Below are 22,496 nucleotides of genomic sequence, written 5' to 3' on the forward strand. Positions count from 1 at the left end.
AGAGCTAGACCCAATAGGACTGAGACTAACGCTTGTCACAGCAGAGCGCATTGCATTAAACACATTAAAGGTGATGTAACCCTCTGCTTTGAACACTCATGTAATACCCCACCGAAAATATATTTCAACTGAACTGTTATTTTGGGGAACTGCTGTTGGAAGAAACATCCTAATCGGGCAGAAATGTGACACATTGTATAGATTTCATAGAGATCATTATAAAACAAGAGGTTTTCAATTTGGCGACCTAAAATTTGCTGTCTGCTTTGATGCAGGTATTGCAGTGATTCTCAAAGGGTGGCACATGTAGTCACCACTGGTGGCACTCATCTCACGCATCTGTAATTTTAGACTTTAATCATTTAGTTTAAATGATACTTTAGAAATGCATTTATTTTATTTATTTATTTTTCTGGTTCAGTAATACATTTGTGTTTGTTTTTCTGTTTGAGACATGGTTTGCATCCAGTTCAGATGGTGATTCCTAATTTGTCCTAATTTGATCTTGTTCTAGACCAGGAAGGTCAAATATTTTATAAGGTGGTACATGGTGTGAAACGTTTGAGATCCACTCGTCTGCATAGTAAAGAGAGACAGAGGAACGCACACCTTTTGTGGATTTACGCAGCTGGCTGTCCTTCATATGTGTTCGGTCATTACGCACAGGGTGCAGGACTAAATCCAGGCATGAATTTGCATCCTAAAGGATTACATTTTAAATTACCCGACTTCCAATATTTCAAAATGACCCCAGAATTAGGCCTTAGACCTACTTAGGCCCAATTACACATGTACAAAACTTGGACTAGTATAGCCTATAGGCGCGTAAAACTGCAAAACGTTTATTTTTGACCTGCTTGTAGCCTGGACCTCCACTGTATTCAAGTGCATAGAGCATCCCATTCGATATTGGCAAATTATATTCAAGGAAGTGGCTCCCTCTTCCGTTTAGTTCTATGCATTACATGTTAAAGATGAATATGGGTGAAATCCACATAAAATAAGCACACGCCGTAAAAGGGAAATAAACTATAACATAAAGCTAGATAGGCCTATGACAGTGTATTTTATTTTCTATCACAAGGTATGTTTACAGCATAGCATGTTGTAAACATAGTTTTCAAATGTAGACCAGACAGTAAATACATTCTATTAAGACTAAATATTAAATAATAAAAATTCGTTGACAAGTCAATTGTACCAAAACAGTCCACAGATTTGGGCTGTATATCTGTTTTAATGATTATTTAAATGGTAAGGCATCTCGAAGGACGACCCTGTGGGGTCCTACAGTCTTTATGGCGCACATGCGCAGCTTTGGATTTCTCTTTCTCGGTGGACACCATGGCGGACACAGAGTGAGTGTTTATCGCTTCCACACAATCTTTACCCATCTAATAATATACATCACATTTCAGGCAGCCATCCGATCTATTTGAGTGGTGTTATCAATATATGTCCTATTCCAAGTGATATTGGTGATAAAAATTAAAAAGTTGACTGTTGGAGAGTCTTGGATGCTGTGTTACCTACTCGTACAGCTTCAAGTAAAATGTGACCGCCGCCAGCGCTGCACCTTTACTGAGAACAGAGTTGATCAGCGCTTGTTGCTTCCTGTACTAGTGTTTGAAGGTTCACGCATTGTTGTGTTGACTTAAATACGTTTGTTTGCTACAATGAAGGACCAAATATAGCCACCGGTGTATCCAGCTAGCGCCATGCTAGCTCCTGAGCTGGAGATGTCTGTGGGAGAGGCTAGTAGCTCTGTGTCTTTCAGCGTTGTGTCCATCAAGTATCGCTGTAACAGTTTAAATTCTATTTCCTTTCAGAAAAAAGGTCCCGGCGGTCCCTGAGAGCCTTTTGAAAAGGCGAAAGGCCTTCGCCAAAATGAAGACCATGCGCATCAAGAAGATCCTGGCTGACAAAAAGGTTAGACTTGCTGGAAAGTGTTGGTGCACACTGTAACATAATTGTAGTCCAAATGTGTTAAACAGTAATGCTTTATCCATTAGGCTCGCAAAGTAACCAGGAAGCTGATCTACAAGAGAGCTGAGAAGTACCACAAGGAGTACAGGCAGATGTTCAGACGAGAGATCCGCTTGTCCCGTACTGCTCGCAAAGTTGGGAACTTCTACGTGCCATCTGAGCCTAAACTGGCCTTTGTCATCAGGATTAGAGGGTATGAGGAACCACTTTATGTTAAAGTACTGTGCATTTATAAGGTGTCCACAACATGAGGTATTTTGATTGTATCAGCTGCCAGTCAATTGGTTCCTTTCTGGAAAACAAGTTGACGAGTTATACATTTACATGTGGTTGATGATGTATTCTCTTTCCCCGACATATCGACTATGGTGAAACAGATTTGTTCTATAAGCCAACTTCTCTGAAACCGCTTAAAAGTTTAAATGTACTTCTCTTTTTTTGGTCTTTTTCTTCCCCACTGATTACTGATATTCTAATTCTATCCTCTTCAGTATCAACGGTGTCAGCCCCAAAGTCCGCAAAGTCCTGCAGCTGCTCCGTTTGCGCCAGATCTTCAATGGTGTGTTCGTCAAGCTCAACAAGGCTTCCATCAACATGCTGAGGATTGCTGAGCCCTACATCGCATGGGGGTAAGGCATTGACATTATCCATAAAAGGCAGCGAATGCATCCATGGAGTATTTATGATGCACAACTTTTTTCCCCGTCTTATCGACCATGGTGAATAGCCAATGAAACTAAGCCAGTTTTGTCTGAAAACATACTCCTTATTAAAAGATTTTACTCTTCGGTGTTGTTTTTTACAAACTGTGTGCACAGTGTAGTGTATCTAATGTTGTGTCTGTTCTGAATCTCATCAGGTACCCCAACCTTAAGTCCGTGCGTGAACTCATCTACAAGCGTGGTCATGGCAGGATGAGGAAGCAGCGCATTGCCCTCACAGACAACGCACTGATTGAGAAGGCCCTTGGTAAGTTAAGTTATAAATTCAGATTGTTTTCCAATGATGTGGCTAAAGATGACCATTTTTTTCCCCATCTTATCGACTTTGGTGAAAAAAAAGCGAACTTACTTAGCCAGTGTTTCTGAAGCCACATGTATGCAATCCTATCAGCTGTGAAATGTGTCATTGGATGAGTCTTTAATGACTTCGACTTAATTACAGGCAAATACGGAATCATCTGTATCGAGGACCTCATCCACGAAATCTACACGGTTGGGAAGAACTTCAAGCCTGCCAACAATTTCGTCTGGCCCTTCAAACTGTCCTCGCCCCGCGGCGGCATGAACAAGAAGACCACACACTTTGTGGAGGGAGGAGACGCTGGCAACAGAGAGGACCAGATCAACAGAATGATCAGGAGGATGAACTAGTGAAAATGGTGAGCTGAATGAGGCTTTTAGGAAAAACCGACTGCTTCAAAAGTGTGGTTGATGATGCATTATCTTTTTTCCCCATCTTATCGACCATGGTGAAACGATGCGAATCTAAGCCAAATCTGTCTGAAACCACACATTAGTCTTGTAGTTGTGTTTTGCTCTAACATCAGTGTGAGTACTTAATGCTTGTCTCTTCTTTTTCAGGTGTCTGGACTAAATTGTACAATAAAACAAATAAAAAGAACAATTGTGTGTAGCCTTTTCATTTTTGAATATTGTTCCCCTCAATATTAGACTTGATGTAGGCTTTTATATGGGAAATGACATTGCTAAGTGTATCGAGGCATCACACAAACCACCCAGTGCTAATTATACCTTGGCTCTGATGACGGTCCTGGTTTAGACCTTAATGATTTGAGCCACCTTGATTTAAAAGTATATTAACCCTGTAAGAGATCTAGCCGATGCTTTGGTGTGATTTCATTGGAGGATTGTCATTCGATTCGAACAGTGTATAAAAGTATTGGGGATAAAGTTCACCTGGAGAGTGATTATGACATGCTGTACGGGGGGGGGGAGAAAGGATGTTGGAACAGATGAAGTCATTGCTCTGAATGTCCTCGCGGGGAGGACGTGTTTCCATGGAGACGGAGTGAGTCGGTAGCGGTTTACGGCCGTGATCCGAAACCTAGCATTAAAGAAGCCGCACTAATGAGCCTCTGATCGGTGCAGTGCGCGGCTTTTTTCCCCCCGCTGTCGGCCTGTGCATTTTTCTGGCCCGGCTTCAATGGCAACTCCAACATGATGACATTTCAGTTTCAAACGGCAGCGGCTCCTACGGCCAAGGTCTTGATAGCTGCAGAGGGAGGCTCGAGTTGCAGCCTGCGCGGCCCGGATGTGCCTCAGTATCCCGCTGCCTTCAGGGAGCTCCGGACGATGGGCGCATCTGGAGGACAAGCAGCTGTCAGGCACAACATTCAGCTGAAAAGGTTTCCCGTCATACAGCCTTTGACCAACAGTGAGTACGCGCATCTCCAGGAAAGGGCATGACTGCTTTGACTTCCAATTACATTACTGTGACCAACTCCTTGTTAGCCATATGGTGTGTGTGTGTTTGTGCAATGACGGAAATGTACATCTTTCCTGTGTTGTAGAACCGAGAGATCAAAAGTCCTTGTTCACTACATTCATTGTTGGAGGGTAAGAAGAAATTGCCACCTCTTGTTTGAATCAATTGCTATTCAGAAATTGGCTATTGGTCTATACTTTTTGATGGGCCAATAAGACTAGTAGAAGCAAATAGATTTGACATCAGGTCGGCTTCAGGAGGTGGGGGGGCAATACATAAGTTATCAAGATCCATATTAAACACATTCTGACTTGGCATGTTTAGATCTCCCCGTTTTGCCAAAGATGACCCACCACAGGCCATTAGCAGTGAAGAGAGAAACATCTGTGGAAGACACATTATATTTGATACTAATTGTAAGTACTTCCTACATGTCAATTACTATAATAATGATACATGCACATAACAATATTGCGCTTATTTTTCCAAGCACAACTGACACGCAATACTTCACTTCACTATAATATCCACTAGATGTCGCTATGCCCCGTAAAATAAGTATCGCATGCTGTTAAAAAGACAGTTCAGCACTTCACACATGACACAGCTTAACCAGGTTTTAATTATTTAGCAATGCAGTGCATTGAGAAAAGAATCTGTTTTCATTGTGCCTCTTATCTTACCTGTTAATTGTTGTAGGCGTCAGGCCGGAGCGAACCAGATCCATGATTCCACCTTTGCCAAAAGATTACCATGTGCACCGGACGGGCAACCTACATCCCTTCAACCTGTCCAAGGGGCTCACCCACAGCCACAGGACTGGACCCTTCATCCTCGAGTATGTATTACTACTAACCTGGATGGCTTATTCGTACCATCCAGGAATACACAATTATCAAAACTCCTAAAAAGCCTATCCCACACTTTGGTTGTTATGCTCCAATACAACCTGTATTTTATTTCTACTACATACATTATATGGATACATTTCTACTAGATAAATCATATTCAGTATTCTATATATAAATTGTGTGAATATGACATTAGAAATATACATCAGTTTGTATGTAGGTAGAATTCAGCAATAAAACACTTCTACCAAGTTCCGGTTTTATGTAAATGTGGGCTTCTCACTTGTAAAAACAATAAAAGGATAATGATTTAAAATCCAAACATTAAAGTCATAAGACTTCAGCAAAGGGGGATTCTCACATCTGTGATATTATTTGTTAAAATGTATATTGTATATGTATTTTTTTTTTTATTGTGCAGTTGCAATGAACAGTTTGAACTGACCGCAAGCCCAGCCGTCCTGGTTCCTTCCACATTCGTCCTCAATGGCAGAAATACCTTTCCTATGGGAAACTGCAAAATCAGCAGGTTACCATCCAAAACATTCAGCTTGTTTGATTATTTGATCTTCAAGTGTTTCTAAAACACCAAACTTACTTTTCCTATATTTGTCATTAGGTCTAAGGTGAATTACCCAACTTACCACTTGCAGACTGTTAAGGAGTATCAGAAGAGTAAGTCATTATCAAAAATCGGCTTCTATGCGTACAGTATTTGTTAGTCTATGTGCTTATTGTTTAATTCTGTTTCTCTTTTTACATGTTACCCTCTTTGTGTTTCAGGTCAGACCTACACAGACCCGGTGATGGGGGCCCCTCAGTCATTCCTGCATCGTATTTCAGAGCTGTCGTCCCTACAGTACGAGACGGTGCGACAGGAGAGGCTGAAGAAGATGAAGAAGCCTCGCAAACTGGCCTCCTGACAATCACCACTGCACCTGAGGGTCGACACTTCCAGCTCTGTGCCAAGGCTGTCTGAACTCAATAAAGCACCCAGAGTACCCTGCTCCTTTCAGTGGCTCGCTCTGACAGCTGTTTTGTCATCGATGATCCTAGTTTTCTGTGTAACATGGTTGATCTTCACGTTCTGGGACTCTTGACACCCTCTGGTGGCAGTGGGACTGTACAACACCATCTTATTTATCTGCATGACAGTACATTTATTTTAGTACTCTAAAAAAAAACTATGTGATATTGCCATATTTCTGACTGTTTTATTAAAAATGTTACGGTTATGCAGCACATGTTTAGAAAATGTATAAACAGATTTATTGAAACTTTATTGCTGCGTCAAATGATAACACCAGTGTCTGGCATGTTTAGCATAGCCATTATTGTGCCTTGGTAAAGGTCTTCCTGAAATAAAAGATTATGTTTATTTTTTATTAAATTGTAGTGCCGGTGTAATTCCTATATGCATTTGTGTGGCTGACCTAGAAAGCACAGATAGCTCTCTCTTCTCACAGGTTTGACTGTCTTTTTTTATTTGGAGTGAAACAAAATGACCTGGAACAAACAGCACACAATTGTGTCTTTAACAGGCGCCGCACAGAGGCTGCCCACACCGCAGTATACCATTTCACCAGAACTCGGGTGAACTCGCTACTGGATGACCTTAGATTACACTTAGTGCATCCAAAACAGGGTCGACTCTCATAATGGTGTTCCAAACACCAGTTCTAAATGTCTAGCTTGTTTAATACATCACTGAAATATGCATGAGATACAAATAGTTTTAAACAGAAAGATAGTCCTACTTACAGGCCGATACAATTTCAATGATTTTTTTTTACACAATCTACTAATTCATTTAAATTTGATTCATAAAAAAATGTTTACAGATAAAGTACTTTTGTGGCTCTTCATGGATTTTATATGGCTTGAAATGGGCTGAGGTGGCTCTTTTGTTGTATCAAGTTGCAGACACCAACCTATAGATCAATTTCTTCATTTTGTCCAGGTACACAAAAGAAACCAAGTGACATGGGTGCTGTGTTGTTTTTGGACGGGAGGCGTTGGACACACGCTTCATCGGTGGTAAAGAAGAAAGTAATGCTTTTATCAGCATAGAAGCTATAAGCCACCATTTGATCCCACAAGAGTAATTCATCTTTAAATTCAACTTTTTCTGTACCACATATATCATTAAAAAAAAGTAATGAAACCGAGGTACAAATTAGGAAAGAGGCTGTAAGGTAATATATTTTCTTTCTCCCCTGTGAGATGAGGCATTACATTCCAATTGATGGAGAATTATAGAGTTCATTTGGCCTTAACACATGCCTTGCAAACCTTATCATATTGTAGTGTCAAATGGGGAACATTCGGGCGCCGACCTTCTACATGACTTGTGGTCTAGTCAACGTGGCACATTGTCTGTGAGCTTAGACTATTAGTGCCTACGTGTAGCCGAGGCTATTTAACTCTCTTCATGTGGAAGTAGAATCGCCAGACTCTGAATGATCAATGCCCCGAACACTGTATTGACTGTTCAAATGTCTCCAGGCCTGTAATACGGTAAGAAACTTCTTCCATGTAAGACATCCAGACTGTGTCCCGTCTCTACATCCACATCTCCTCCGGACTCCTTTACTATTTCCCTAACACCAATAAGATAAAACCCTAGGATTTTCTTTACACGTGTGTGTGTGTGTGTGTGTGTGTGCGAGTGAGTGGGTGGTGGTGGTCTGAGGGACTGGCACAGACTGGCAGGCAGCCGCACTGCCGTCAGTCTACCCCAGGGCAGCTGAGACTAACAAGGTAGCTTAACACCACCGAGTATGGTGTATGTAAATTGTCCCATTAGCCATGATGGCGGTACACATACTGTATGCAGATAATGGTTTTAGACAGTATTGGACCACACAAGTATGCAAAAATATAGGAATAGGAAACTGCTCTCCTCCTGTGTTAGGACACATTACTTTGGGTCTAGAAATTGCGGGCCACATTATCGCAGTCTGTATTCCCTCTTTTCTCGACTCTCTAACTTTTTGTCCTTCTTATAGGCTATTATTAGCCTACTTTTAGTCATTGCCATGACTCCGAGCGAAAACCCGATACGAGTCAGTTCTCCTATAACAGTGGTCCACATTTGATCCAGGCTTTTGAGGGGACAGGACCAGCACCATGGTCACCTCAGCTGCCCTCACTATGGGTTGGAGGCTCCTGCAGGATGCAGTGGCTGCACTGCACCATAGTGATGCAGCTGGCCATGATGCTCCCTATTAAATTGAATTTAAAAATAAATAAATAAATAAATTATAAAAATAACCAAAGAAGTAAAGCTCATTTGTTGTGTATAATATTATACTATGGCTGCTATAATATACTAAACATTACGAGAATAAAATGGCTGTGAACCCTGTCATCCACATGCTCAAATAATAAACAGGCAGTAGCCATGGCAATCAGGCTGTTAATATTTTCTTTCCTCACTTGAACTTTGTGTCTGAAGATAGCTGATCACATATCAGTAAGAAAATATTTGATCTTCGTAAACTTTTGATTTTCCTGGTTTTTACAGGTGCTGCGAACAAGAATCTGTAATCCAAACTATTTCTCGTTTTGGTGGAGGGTTGACATATTTAGTCTCATAATGATTCAGAGAGTGAATGTATCAAGAGACCCGCAACATTACCAGCATTTCTTCATGTGAAAGATTGATGTAATTCAAGGTGAAACATGCTGTCTCCTAAATTCTTCGTGACGGACCCAGTCCTTCTTCAGCAACATGCATACCTCACCCTGGCCTTTATTGTCCACTTGATTTAGGATATCTACAAGTTAAAACAGAAAATCCATCTGATATGAGAATTATAAAGTGATTTTCAGATAAATTCAGCTGAATGTTTATAGCCACTCCATTCTGATACAAACACACTGTGAATAAAACTACAAATCTGTGTGCCGCCTCCTTCTTAAACACACACAAGCTGATTGAAAATAGGAGTCAACTGAACCATAAACTACGTCTTTCTTTTGGGTGTCCTTTAAAGAAAATAGCACACTGTAAAGTCCCAGTGTATGTTTTATGAGTCAAGCAATGTTTGTCCAGGTGAATGACAAGAGTTGAGTTTGAATGTCAGGGAGGATGAAAACACAGAAGGACAGTGCATACATGTCCTTTTAAGATCAAAAGGGAAAGATTTGGTCAACAAACTGTTTTAATGAGGGCTACCTATGTCACAAGTTTTCATGGAGATGACCAACTGTTTGCCCCCACACAACTGATGCTACAGTCTGAACAAACACGCATATCTTAAGATTTTGTGACATATCGAAAGCTTTTCCATGAGTTTTCCTTGGGTGTTCCCTCCTTTAGGGGTTGTTTAATGTATCTTTAATGTTTTAAATTAAAGATAAAATATTTGTCTTTTGTATGTGAGTAGGCATACTCACATACAGTAGGCATTAATTCATTGAACAAGCAGCTGTTAAAAAGCTTTTATCTTTGAAATGTGAGATTAAACCATTTTGCTGTAAACAAATTCACCTGATCCATGCCATGTCCTAATCATTAGTCAGAAGACAACATGATAGCTATGTTACTCATGCTACAGCTACTCCAATGTCACAACTACTCTGCCTGTGCTACTTTCTCACTGCCATACATCTAACATCACCCATGATAATGCTTCAGAAAGTCTCATAATTAAAATCATAGTTATTTTTCATTGTAAATATTGTCATAAAATGTCAATACTGTACCATGTGCAATGAATGGAAGAGATAGAGACCTCAACTAAAAACAATACTCAAAAAGAGCTGAGTCTGCAGAATAAGGTCTAATGGTCTACTTATTTAGTATAACACTTAAAGAGAGTAGATGCATATTGGTCATTTTATACTCACTACTGCCACCTCAGGTCTTACGCGTAACTGCAGTCTCTATACTAAAGGAATAGTTCACCGTTTTTACATACTGAGATATGTTCTTATCAGTTCTTAGACGAGTTGGTGCGTACCTGTGTGGTCCCTGTGCGTGCCCTCAGTCACGCAAAAAGACCAAAGATGTTGTTAGCATTGGGCCTCTCCCAATGTATTCCTGTAGCTCCAATCGGGGTGAAGTTGGAAGCTACCACGCTCCTCCACGGGCACGAGAGGTACGTATCAACTCGTCTAAACCCAGGTAAGAACATATCTTACATATAATCCCTTTAATGTTTATGTTTTTAACTTTTTACATTTCTATATTTTTGTTGATAGAAATGAAAATATAATAATTATTTTATATATAATTTCATTGGTCCAGAGAATTTAAGAGACAATTTAAAGAGGTCTGACAACTTTCCTAATCCAATTTATGCTCTACTGTATAATCCACAATGCACTGTCTCGTTAATCTGTAGGAAAGAAGTATGTGGTACGACTGTAAAAGCCTAATCTCTTAATGTGGAATGTGTTGTTTTTGGAAGCACTGGGCAAAAAGTCTACGGGAGGCTTCAAGAAGTGGACTCCTTAAGTCAGTCCAAAGCAGAATAGAACTATATTCCTCTTTTCTTTTCTTTTTTTTTCTTTTAAAAACAAATTCCCTGTATTTAATCTATGTATTATAAATCCTAATGGCTTCAGGATCAGGCCTGATCAGGTCTGACAGGCAAACAGTAGGAGCACCTGGTGTCGGGTCAGAGTCTGCCTGACGTCCAACACATGATTTGATCGTTTCTTTCAACTCACTCCGACCATAGCAAACTTACTGTGCCGTGGTTTTGCATCAGTGAACAGACAAGATGAGCCTCATGTGATACTGGCCACAAATTCTATGTATCTAAACTATCAAGGCTGTACAGTATAACAGTAATGTATAAAATATATTCGAAAACATGGGTGCGCACTCAGTAGATACTTGTTGTGAGGTCAGTAAAAGCTCACCTGTTGGACACATGTAAGCTCGAACACATAGCGCCCAGTGGTGCTGCTGCCGAGGAACTTGGTGGAGATGAAGGCTGTTATGACGCTTGACCTGATGCACTTTGAGAGCCAGGGATCAAAGACTCACCGGACTATCTTCTGTTAAATGAAACAGAACAATTTAAGCACACAGAGAGTCTATATTGTTGGATTTGTTTAATACTATCATAAGACAAGACAATCGTAGTGATGCATGTATGTTTATGCTGTGTTTTATACCCTTGGTTGTGTTTTTAGCCTGACAGAGGTTACATAAACCAGCAGCATTGCTACAATTATCAGATTTGGGTTAACAGCAAAAGGCATAGACCAAATAATCAATATGGTAATGTGTTCCATTGAGACATAAGGCTATAAAGATGCTGAGTCTCCCACTCGGGGTCAGTACAGCAACTATTTTATTCAATTGGAGCGTAGTCACTCAATTAATGAAGTAGTAGGATTGCCACTTGGGGGGTATCTTAAAATCACAACTCCCAGCTCACATTTGTAAAGGATTTTGTATTTTCTCAATAACAGCAGTCTTTACATTTACCGTATTTTCTGGACTATAAGTCGCTGTGGAGTACAAGTCGCACCATTGGCAACTACCCTGGGCATGGAGGCGTAACTACATCATTTACAAGCCTCTCCCGGCATCACGTTGTTCAAGCCCTCATTTGTGAACTCGTTCCTGGCTGTGGCCGCCTAGCTTTTAGCCCGTGATTACCCTTTTTTGTTTTCTTCACTGCAATAACAGTCCTTTATAAGTTTCTCACTCACTCCAAACTTTCTTTCTGCTGCTAGATTATCGTTTTTTATACCTTCAGTGGTACCAGAGTAGCAGATACTGATACACAAGACTAGAGCGCCCTCTCGCGGCTGTCAGTGGGAAAATAGCACAATAACGTGAAATTAGATTGATATATAAGTCGCACCTGAGTATAAGTCGCAACCCCAGCCCAACAATGAAAAAAAGTGTGACTCATAGTCTGTAAAATACGGTGGCTAAATCATAAAAACAATATTTTAATCTTATTGCAAATAGTTAAGCTATTTAATTAGTGCAGTCTGGAAATGTGCTATGCAAGGCTAATTCATTATTAATTAGCATACCAATCCTGACCTAATGTTACAAGCATGTTTTGTTTGAACTGCACATCTTATTATTTTACTGCTTCCTGTGCAGAGTAATAAATTAGGGCTCTCCCATGTCTGCAAACAATGTCACGTCCACTAGACGGGGAGTGTAAGGAGCTCACACCAGCGTGCCAGCCAAGACGCTGAAAATATTCACCTGTGGCATGCAAGCAATGCCACTGTCAACATTGAGTCATAATCCCAAACATGATATAAGGAGAAATCTGACATTCTTTGGCGAAATAGCCGAGAATATTTCAGATAACAACCCAGAGAGGTGACAAGCAAAGGGTGGCTGCGCCGTTCTCCGCTGGCCCCCTTGGCACAATTGTCTGGAGACCTGCCAAAGTGCGCATTCCTGCCTTTCTCTTTTGGGGGGGGGACCTTTAGAGATTTGTGATTGCAGAGAATAGGCAGGAAAAGGCGGACAACAACAGAGCCAGTGTGGTCCGAGGAACAAGAAAAGAGAAACAAAAGTAATACATCTAAGCTGATGAAAAAACATTGCTGGAGTCGGTATAAGTGGATCTGGGAGTTGCTGACCCCTCCCTTGCCCTCATTGTCAGACAGCAAGTGGGAGGGAAAAAGAGGAAAAGGCAAAGCAGCATGCGTAGTCCAACATGAGAAACACTGTGATGAGCGCAGGGGGACTACAATGGAGCTCTAAAGTGTTCTAAGAATCAGATTAGGACACTAAGGGGAAGGATTCCAGGTCACAAAGAAGCTACTTTTCCAGACTTTTCCTCTACTTTCGGTCATGACTTGAGCCCAGAGATTTTCCAAAAACAGCCACAATGGGGACCTCTGTGGAGTTTGTGTACCTGCTCCTGGCGCTGTGTTCTCTGGGGCACAAATTTGCATTCGGGGGGTGCGCGGGGAGATGTTGCCCGGGCAGAGACATGAATTGCCTGACGACGGACTGGAGGATGGACAGGGTCTACGGGACGTGCTACTGCGACGAGGGCTGCGGCGTGACCAGGGACTGCTGCTTCGACTACTTCACGGAGTGCCCAGGTTTGTTGTAAATGAATGAATCACCGGGTACACGCCTGTGGAGATAACCCCGCCGAACCCTGAACAGATAAGGCGTTGTCAGGTACAAAGAAAAACACAAGAAAGATGTGGATCATGTATTGGGGCTGTAGCCATGGCAACGTTGGGCTTACAAGGGGAGGAAATGTTCTGAATTTTCACATATGCGTGACACTTTTTAAGCAAATAAGGAAAACCTGGTCAACTTGTACCTGGTCAACTTATTTAGTCATGCATTATTAAATTAGGTTTTCTTTCTTAGTCCAGATTTGATCATCAAGCTTGCCTGGTGGTACATAAAAGGTCTAATATTTCATGATTTGGTACTTGGTGTAAAAAATAAATAAATGAAGAACCACTGAAGAAATGTATTTGACTTCATTTTCTCAGAGAAGCGTTAAATAGATCCACCTGGGTTGACTGGGACTCAATCCAGCTGGTCAAAGGTGATTGCTGAAGCTTATAAACACTAATAAAAAAGGATGTGTTGTCTCAGTGTCTATAAATGACCACAGCCGTCTGATAAACTGTCCACAATCCGAGCACAGTACAGTAATAATCCTACCACTACCAAATACCTCAACAGTACAGTGTCTAACCTCATTTCTCAGGACTGTCCCACATAATAGAATTAGTCCAAATATTTGAAGAATGTCACTTCTTATAGAGACTGTTACAGTGGCAATCTAGCGGGGAGCGTGTACCAGAAAGCATATTTGATACAGGCTGGTAATGAGTGATGATTGGGACTTCAAAGTGTGATTATGAATGTGCTGGATGCCCCAACTCTGGCATGGCTTCAGTGCACTGTTGCTACAAGTAAATGAATGGCTCATTGAACAAAGGTGGATGTTTAAATTAAAATGACTGAATACTAGGGCTGCAAGATCTCCGTCTAATATTGTGATACGATAGGACCTATTTTTTGTGATATATTGTGCAGCCCTACTGAATGAAATTAAGAAACCCTACACATCTCATAAAATAGTTGACCTTCCAAGTAACACTAGGGCTAGATCAAGATCAAATCAGGACTAAAACGGGTTTATTACTAAGTTAGACCAAAGTTGGACAAAATTACACATAAGCCCCATTATAGTTTTTGTATTTCAGATGAAAGTATATTTAGAGTGTGATGTGTGTTCAATGTGATAATGAGTCATTAACAGTTCACTTTATATAACAAATAAACACACCAAAAATGTTTAACTGTTGGATACAGCATCAACATCTTCCGTAGTATTGGTTAAACATGTAGGTAAAATAGACAGAACACTGACCTTATCCACATGTGTCAAACACAAGGCCCGCGGGCCGCATGATTCTATGTGGCCCTTTGTAGAGCATCAATTTCTGAGTATGTAAAAAAATTAAAAAAAATTCTCTTGCCCATTCCTATGTGGAGTTACATTTTTTTTTTTTAAGAAATAGCCAGAATGCTCATTCCAGCCACTAGGGGGCAGCTTAACCTTAAATTTAAAAATGGAAAGAATTCCAGGCGTGTCCAGCAGAGGGCACTGACCTCAAAAGAGATCGGGATATAAACAGCACATTACAGCCATGTGGTAAATGGTCAGTCTGCCCCAAGGCGGCTGTGGTCACAATAGTAACTTACTGCCAGTGAGTGTGGAGTAAATGAATAATGACTTTATGTAGCACTTTGAGAAACATGTGACACAGGCTGATAAAGCGCATTAAGTGCAAGATGTTGTTATTTATTAGGCCACACTCCTTTACAATATATGCGGCCCGCGACCCGCCGTGGGGGCTGAATTTCGGCCCACGACCCAGAACGAGTTCGACACCCCCGCCTTAACCCATACAGTTGGTGCTATTAAAGATAAACATGAGTAACCATTTCTGTGGTCCCCCAGCTCGGGACTGTGCGGTGACCGAGTGGAGCTTTTGGAGCGGCTGTGCCAAGCAGTGCCAGCCCTCGATGCGGGTCAGAGTCCGGCACACGGAGAGACCGCCTTCAAACAGCGGAGAGGCCTGTCCTGCACTGGAGCAGAGGGCCGGCTGCAGGGAATACAGAGACCGCAAGGGCAAGCCGTGTGGAGTCAACTCAGGTCAGGAGGGCATCGAAGACGCATAGTTTGGATACAGTGTCAGAAAAAATATGGTTAAGGAAAGGTATGCCTCACAATTTTTCAGATATCATTCGAGATATTCACTCAAACTAACAAACAAAACTCTTTGAATCAGTTCTAATCTCTTTTTATATATATATTTTTTTTGTTTACACCATGAAAAAGAAGATCTATGTGATATTTAAAATGGGACTAAACCAGAAGATCTAATCAAAGCTTCTCTTGAAAGAAAACAAAATAAAAGTGTCTCAAAATAAAACAAAGACTAGAACTGCATACTACTGTTTGAGAAACTGCAACATTCAAATTGACAAATCTAAAAACGCTCCATACAAAGAACCTGATTCACAGCAGGATAAGTTATCAAACCTATTTTAATCAAAACAAAAATGTATTACCTCTGTACTTCTTGTCTCCTAAACTAAAATCTTTGCTAAAAGCTCTATGTAATCTTACATTCCCTGTTCTTTGCAGGTCCGGCATTTATCACCAGTATGGAGTTTGCCAAGGGCAGACCCAAGCACGACAGCTATGGAAACCCCCTCCGCCCTGGGTACGTTTCATATCACTCCATAAATCCTCCTAGACCGTGACCCCCGGCCGCTCTGTGGAAGCTCATGATGCTCCCCGCAGGAGCTGTTGTCGCGTCTGTAATCCAAACCCTGACAGAGAAACAAAGATCTGTGCATGAAGCGGCCGTTAGGTGTTTGCTCACCTGGATGTCTGTCCACACACAGTCAAATGCCGAGGGACTGCCCACAAGCCTTTGAAATCAAACACTCAATTTATGTAATAATGACGAAGAATGAATAGAGGACATAAAAGCCAGGGATGACAGTTTGGGGAGTGTCGTCTAATCAGAAATGGAAGTTTCCAGTTAAGAGTAAAAAAGGGAAATGTGTAGTTTCTTAATAAAATAAAAAATGCATGTGCTATTTTTCACAAGACTTTCTCTTTTGGAGCTGAAAACTATTTTTTCTGTCTCCTGCTGCCATCTGCCTGTGATGTCACTCAGTCCCTCACCTTTCCCCCCAAATTAATCACCTCTGTTTCATTCACAACAATTGTATTTCTTTCATCCATCATCCTGCGGTTTCATTATTGAGCCACCCACAACCATCCTCCAGTTTCAGCAGCAGAACTATCAGCCTCCACAGCCTCTCCATCTCTATAAACCTTGGTGAAATCACTTTCCTGACAAACCTACTGTGAGAACCATATGTTTACATATGCTTCATAAAAAGACACATTTGCATTACGTTTTTCTTGAAACCAGAATTAACTTTTATTTTTCTTTGGTCAATTTGAATAAAAAAAAATATTTCTATTTGTCAAATTCCAGAATAATGAGAGATAGAATTTTCTACACATTTTTAAATTACTTTTTTCAAAAGCAAAGGTTGACGTACATTTCATTAATATTTGGTAGCATTGCCTTTAAACTGTATATTCTGGGTCAAAAGTTTTGGATTTCCTTCCACAATCTTCCCACAATAGTTGGCCGGAGTTTTGGTCCATTCATCCAAACAGAACTGGTGTAACTGAGCCAAGTTTGTAGGCCACCTTGAGATCACTTTGTGATGACCACTTCAAAACATTGACTTTGGCAGTTTGCTTTGGGAATTGGGAAAAGACCCATCTGTGCCCAAGCTTTGACTTCCTGGCTGATGTCTTGAGATGTTGCTCCAATATTTTCACAGAGTTCTTTCTTCATGATGTCATCTATTATCTGAAGTACACCAGCTAAACAACCCCACAGCATGATGCTGCTGTGGGGCCCCGTGGCTTTTGGATGTTTCCTTTGGGGCAAGGGCTTCAGTACAGTACTTGTTTCACTGTGGATAATGACAAACTCTTCCCAGGTTCAGCATCTTCACCAGGTCTTTTGCATTTGTTCTTGGGTTGATATTCACATTTCAGACCACAGCATGTTCATCTCTGAGACACAGAACTCGCCTTCTTCCTGATCTGTGACTGGTCATTTCCACCATTGTTTTAACCAATGAACCTGCCACCTTTAAGTGTCTTGAAATTGCACCCAAGGATGAACCAGACTTGTGCTTCCAAGGTCATGACATCGTCATCTGGGCTTTCTTAAATTGTTTAAAGGTATAGTAATCTTATTGTATGTACTGACTTTGTAAAAAGGGAAAAAACATTGTTTTTGTAGAAAAAAATCTCTAATTCTTCTAGAATTTGAAGAACTAATAAACAAACAAAATAATTAAAAACATTCTAGTTGACCTAAGAAAAATAAATGTTAATTCTGGTTTCATGTCAGAAAATGCAAATGTGTCTTTTTATGAAGTGTATATAAACATAATCACTGGATACATCTGTAATCCCATCGTTGTTGAATGTCATCTGGACATTCTTTATCCATTCAATTAACTATTCACCGCTCCTTATTTGTCTGTCATTCTGCAGTCCACAATTATATACATGTTCAACAATGTGGTATGAATTATTTTGTGACCCACTACAGGTTCTGTGTTGAATTCATGCTCGAGTCCCGGACGCCCCATTGCTCGCTGCAGAACCGGCCCCACACTCACTGGATGCGCTACATCACAGAGGGCTTCAGGGTGTGTGCAGCCTGTGAGCCCCCCGCCATGAGGAACAACAGCGCCAGGTGCCAAGGAGACGGACAGGACTCAGACAAGTATGAAGTTATGGGGACTTATGCGCCTCATGTCAGGGATGGGGTCAGAAGGTCATTAATAAGACCTGCATAGAACTGAAAACTGCTGTTTATTATTTTCGTGAAAAATATGAAATAGCTGTTGCAACGGTGAAGTCAAAACAGTCTTATTACTATTTTTATATATTAAAAGGTACAACTACACCATCTGCCTCTTTACTGACCCCTTGTGGTTGAAGTATCTTTGGTCATGTTATTAAAATATAATAAATCTTGTCCTAATTCAAGCTTCATTATGTAATACTACAGCAATAAGAAATATTACAAGACAAGATAACACCAGTTTTTTGAGACTTGTGTTTGTGTCGCAGAGAAGCCGCGCTCCACTGGCAGGCGGTGGGGAGCCCTCACTGCAGCGGGACATGGAAGAGGATTCAGGAGACAAAGCACTGCAACTGTCCCCCACAACACAGCTTCGTCTTCATCTGATACAAACAGTTGCACACAATTACTCCACTGCCACTGGGTTAATGCACTGGTCAGTAGTACTTCGGTTTAGTGACCCAATGAGAGCAAACCTTTATTCCTTCAAAAGCTCACATTTCTATCAAAGTGTCTATTGTTGACGATAACAAATTATATGAAAAGAGGCATCATTGTTTTATCGGCACTTATAAAAACACTTGTAATTTGTTGTCCAGCCACAGCAACGGTTTTGAAAATGGCACATTTTATTTTAACAAACAGTTTTTTTGTATTTATAAAATGTACAAAATGTAGACTGAAAAATAAATATAGAAAAGCAACAAAATATGTCCCTCTGCCATCTAGTGGCTGTTTTTAGACAGTGCAGTCTACCTGAAGCATTGGCACTACATTATAGCTAAGAGTGCTCTGATTGAACTGTACAATTATTTACATAATCAATTGCGATCTAAACTAAATGGGCTTTTCGTAGAGTTCTCCATCGGTCTTTCAGCATGGTGCCAGTACGCTCCCCAAAGTCAAAATCCAGCAAAATGTGGGACCACCGCCCCAAACCATGACGTCTTACACCTGCAATAAGCTGTTGGTCCTCCTCGCGTGTCCATTTCTAAACAAAATACAACAAATAAGAGTTCAAAATAAGAGAGCAGTTACAATGACAAAGGCCTGCAATACTGTACCATATATTTACTTACAGTACGCAGTCTCCGTGGCACCTTGTCTTTTTTGGTGTCCATCGCATCACTGTTAGGTGACGCTACAAATAACAAAAACACATTTTAGAATTTCAAAGATAAGGCTGTGTATTTTTTTTTTAGAGTTGTTGGGAATTACAGATTTTGAATTGCGCGTAAAGCAAAATTTATTTTATACCCTTCTTGGAGATTCTCGTGAGACAGACAACTGATTTCTTGCTCGATTCAGGGGCCCATAAGTCAGAAATATTGGCTGAAAGAAGTTTACGCTTTGATCTGCGGACATAAGCACAACATAAGCACAACATAAGTTTGTTTCTAACAGATGATTCCTCAGTTGAGCGATTAGGACAGGGAAAAAAATAAAAATGTACACGCAAAGAATCCACAAACCTTATAAATGTGCTCTTTTTATTCCTGTAAAAAGACATAAACATTTTGAGTAGAACATTCTCAATCTCTGTCATTTTGGGTGGCAAATCAGCCGTTTGGAACTCAGTCCACCACTACAGAGTTATAATTTGATTTGTCCATTCATTTGAGGCTCCATTTTAAGAGGCATAGTTCCAAACAGCTGATTGCCGACAAAAAGTCACATGACTGAGAATGGTCGATAGACGCAACATGCAGGAGCTGAAGTTTGAGGTCAAGTAAGGGTAAAAAAGTAAGATCTGTATGACCCGTCTTTCTTCAGCTCTTCAAAGGTATATAAAAAATGTAAAAAACATCATACTCTTTGCCGACTTCTGCGGTTGGCTTCATAGCAGTTTGAATCTCCTCCTTTGGTCCAGCGACTTTCAAAGTGTCCCTTTTCCCAGATGACTGCACTGCCTTTGTGCCCGCCTGATGAACACAGACATAAAAAAAACACCTTTATTAATCATGTTTCTAAATATTACCTGTTCATGCTCTTCTTAAGCAATTAACTTTCAGGTTCAAGTGTTGCCTTAATGAGAAAGCACAATTAATGAGGCCTGTCATTACAGCAACCTTTCAAAGCTTAACCTTGGTCTACGGCCACAGTGTAAATCACTCCTGAGACTTTCATAAATAAAGGCAGACCTGGGGGAGACTCTGCTGAACAGGGAAGTTTGTCCTTCCAACTAATTCAGTGACAAATTGTCAATTAGCACTCAGGCATATCAGCAGTTTGTTTCAACACGGCAGACTTTTAAATGAGGCACCGCTGTTGGTAATTATCAAGGCAAATATGTGTTTAAAGTTGATCCAGCTCGTGTTATGCATACATTTGCTTACATATATGTTCCAACATCTTTACGAGTGCATGACATGCACTTTGTTGCTCACTGACCACTGTGGTTTGTCCGTTTACAACAACACAAGCTAATATTTCTCACAATTCATTCATTCAATTCACTCATTTCATTTTGCCGCTCTCCTCATAAAGAAAGGGCATAAGTTACTTAAAAATACCCGTTATTAAAATAGATGCATGGATGACATGAGAGTGTTTCTAGACACATTTGGGTACTTGGTCTCTACCTTAAAAAGATAATCACATGGATTCTTTTGCAAAAATGCATCCAGGAACGTCTGAGTGGTCTCCAGAAGGCGGCTGTAGCTGAAGCTCTTTATAAATGAGTGGTAGTTGTCCTTCTGTGCCACAACTGTTCGCAGTTTGACTCTCAGGGTCTGCAGGGAGATGGGCATTGATGAATGCAATGCTTTTACAAACACATTAATAAGCGAAGGATAGTTACAGAAGGAAAGTCTAGGTTCTCTTCAAACCACTCGATGACATGCGATGCATTGGATCCTTTCTCTAAACACAATGCCACTGACTAAAAAAAAAAAAAAGAACTTTATGACAATTTTTACTAAATGTATCTATAAAAACAAAAATGCATTCTCATTACCTGAACAAACAAAAGTATTGCCATGTTTTTAGCCAAACCTTCATCCTTCACGCTCTCTTTGAGGTCATTCCAGATTTTTGAGGCAGACATCAGAGGCATCACTTTGCAGTCTTCTTCAAAAACAACATCTGAAGGAAAATTACAAATGTTTATTTTTTCAGCAAATATTCAGAAAAATATTTATCAAACAAAGACCGATTCCAAAATAGCTACTGTCCTTTTTGTGTCTTACCCAGCTGATTCCCGTGCAGCACTCTCCCGAGGAAGGCACAGACCAACACTTTCTCATTCTGTGGTAAACCGTCTGAAATGGCTAAAAGAAAACAGGAAGGACTACTTTATGAAAAGAAATGTCAAAGAGTCCTAAAATGTTTCCCCAGATAGGCAACCACTCTATATTTGAGCGTAAATGTGTTTGTGATGTCAGCAGCAATTGTAAACTAATGGATTCATTTAAAAGTTAAAATACTGGAGTTATTGTTCACATAAAAACATTTGGACACCACAGTGTGTTAGATGTATTTCCCAGCAATAACTCGGCCGCTATTTTCTCCACTTTTTATACTGTTTTTAGCTCATGTTAGTCAATTGAAATGTATGCTAACAGCTGCAAAGATGGCGGATCTCCATGGTAACTGTGGTAAGTGGTTAGCATCACAATAACTACGATCAAAATAAACTTTTTCCCCCCAGAATTCTTTGGAAGTCTCTACAATGCCGTCACATATGTTTGATGTGGACAATAGACTCTTCTCTGTGTCCTTACCTTCATATGACGACATGTTTTTGTCGAATTCTTCACGATTTCCATCTTTGAAGTTGCGACAAACACTCATAAACAAAAAGTCCAGCATCCAGTCTGTCACCACATCGGAAACCTGTGAGAAACTGACATCATGTTCAGTTTTATTATCATCTGCGGACACTTTCTTCTCCTCCGTGTCCATGTTTGAATCTGATGTTTATGAATCTTCTTCTTCGTGTGCTGGAATTGGCGCTTTACTCCGCTCTTCTTCTGCCACTTGTGTTTCTGCAGGCTTCACTCGCAGAACAGCTCCCCCCTGTGGTCAGAGGATAGAACACTCTTCCCCAGCCCCATAAATCTGAAGCTCCTGCCAACACTTTCAGTATCCTTGCAAAACACTGTCATGTTTATGTATTAAATGTTTACTGCACGATTGATAGCCGACTATAGGCAATTATTCATGGCTATATATCATTACACAGAGCAAAACCTAGGCAATAACACCAGCCCGTTCTTGAAAATACTGTGCACATTATCTCCATTATTTTGGTAGACTACGAAAGTGCAGCACCAACCACCAGCTTACCCATGAGAGTCCTGCTCAAGTACATAA

At 40.6% G+C, this 22,496-nt stretch overlaps 5 protein-coding genes across 5 annotated transcripts in view; 4 read left to right on the forward strand and 1 right to left on the reverse strand.

Moving 5' to 3' along the window:
* stau2 (staufen double-stranded RNA binding protein 2) overlaps positions 1-22,496 on the forward strand; it is a 104,053-nt gene that overhangs the window by 65,180 nt on the left and 16,377 nt on the right. The gene's annotated exons all lie outside the window — the stretch shown is intronic.
* Positions 1,308-3,612, forward strand: rpl7 (ribosomal protein L7). The gene is made up of 7 exons (XM_079575835.1): positions 1,308-1,358; positions 1,830-1,929; positions 2,013-2,179; positions 2,478-2,615; positions 2,846-2,955; positions 3,151-3,367; positions 3,570-3,612. Exons 1-6 carry the CDS (start codon positions 1,345-1,347, stop codon positions 3,357-3,359), a joined length of 738 nt encoding a protein of 245 aa, XP_079431961.1. The 5' UTR covers positions 1,308-1,344; the 3' UTR covers positions 3,360-3,367; positions 3,570-3,612.
* On the forward strand, positions 3,972-6,614 carry cUnh8orf89 (chromosome Un C8orf89 homolog). Its single transcript, XM_079576518.1, has 7 exons — positions 3,972-4,383; positions 4,520-4,565; positions 4,759-4,850; positions 5,134-5,272; positions 5,707-5,814; positions 5,905-5,960; positions 6,069-6,614. The coding sequence occupies exons 1-7, from the start codon at positions 4,167-4,169 to the stop codon at positions 6,206-6,208; spliced, it is 798 nt and encodes a 265-aa protein (XP_079432644.1). The 5' UTR covers positions 3,972-4,166; the 3' UTR covers positions 6,209-6,614.
* sbspon (somatomedin B and thrombospondin type 1 domain containing) lies at positions 12,788-22,308 on the forward strand. Its single transcript, XM_079576623.1, has 6 exons — positions 12,788-13,331; positions 15,224-15,418; positions 15,914-15,992; positions 17,925-18,101; positions 18,452-18,618; positions 22,175-22,308. The coding sequence occupies exons 1-5, from the start codon at positions 13,112-13,114 to the stop codon at positions 18,567-18,569; spliced, it is 789 nt and encodes a 262-aa protein (XP_079432749.1). The 5' UTR covers positions 12,788-13,111; the 3' UTR covers positions 18,570-18,618; positions 22,175-22,308.
* On the reverse strand, positions 18,901-22,146 carry terf1 (telomeric repeat binding factor (NIMA-interacting) 1). Its single transcript, XM_079576622.1, has 9 exons — positions 21,905-22,146; positions 21,371-21,451; positions 21,139-21,266; positions 20,983-21,063; positions 20,765-20,914; positions 19,995-20,104; positions 19,440-19,537; positions 19,262-19,323; positions 18,901-19,173 (listed from the first exon to the last, which is right to left on the reverse strand). The coding sequence occupies exons 1-9, from the start codon at positions 22,083-22,085 to the stop codon at positions 19,015-19,017; spliced, it is 1,050 nt and encodes a 349-aa protein (XP_079432748.1). The 5' UTR covers positions 22,086-22,146; the 3' UTR covers positions 18,901-19,014.

Source organism: Gobius niger (assembly GCF_951799975.1).
Source record: "Gobius niger genome assembly, chromosome: 18".
In the NCBI taxonomy this organism is placed as follows: domain Eukaryota; kingdom Metazoa; phylum Chordata; class Actinopteri; order Gobiiformes; family Gobiidae; genus Gobius; species Gobius niger.

Coding starts and splice junctions, on each gene's coding strand:
- rpl7 (XM_079575835.1), top strand. Junction 1,930..2,012: donor AGATCCTGGCTGACAAAAAG/GTTAGACTTGCT, acceptor TTTATCCATTAG/GCTCGCAAAGTAACCAGGAA. Junction 2,180..2,477: donor TTTGTCATCAGGATTAGAGG/GTATGAGGAACC, acceptor TATCCTCTTCAG/TATCAACGGTGTCAGCCCCA.
- cUnh8orf89 (XM_079576518.1), top strand. CDS start 4,167: ATGATGACATTTCAGTTTCAAACGGCAGCGGCTCCTACGGCCAAGGTC. Junction 4,566..4,758: donor ACTACATTCATTGTTGGAGG/GTAAGAAGAAAT, acceptor TGGCATGTTTAG/ATCTCCCCGTTTTGCCAAAG. Junction 4,851..5,133: donor CATTATATTTGATACTAATT/GTAAGTACTTCC, acceptor TAATTGTTGTAG/GCGTCAGGCCGGAGCGAACC.
- sbspon (XM_079576623.1), top strand. CDS start 13,112: ATGGGGACCTCTGTGGAGTTTGTGTACCTGCTCCTGGCGCTGTGTTCT. Junction 13,332..15,223: donor CTACTTCACGGAGTGCCCAG/GTTTGTTGTAAA, acceptor GTGGTCCCCCAG/CTCGGGACTGTGCGGTGACC. Junction 15,419..15,913: donor GCCGTGTGGAGTCAACTCAG/GTCAGGAGGGCA, acceptor TGTTCTTTGCAG/GTCCGGCATTTATCACCAGT.
- terf1 (XM_079576622.1), bottom strand. CDS start 22,085: ATGGACACGGAGGAGAAGAAAGTGTCCGCAGATGATAATAAAACTGAA. Junction 21,064..21,138: donor CAATACTTTTGTTTGTTCAG/GTAATGAGAATG, acceptor TTTTTTTTTTAG/TCAGTGGCATTGTGTTTAGA. Junction 19,324..19,439: donor CACGAGAATCTCCAAGAAGG/GTATAAAATAAA, acceptor TGTTATTTGTAG/CGTCACCTAACAGTGATGCG.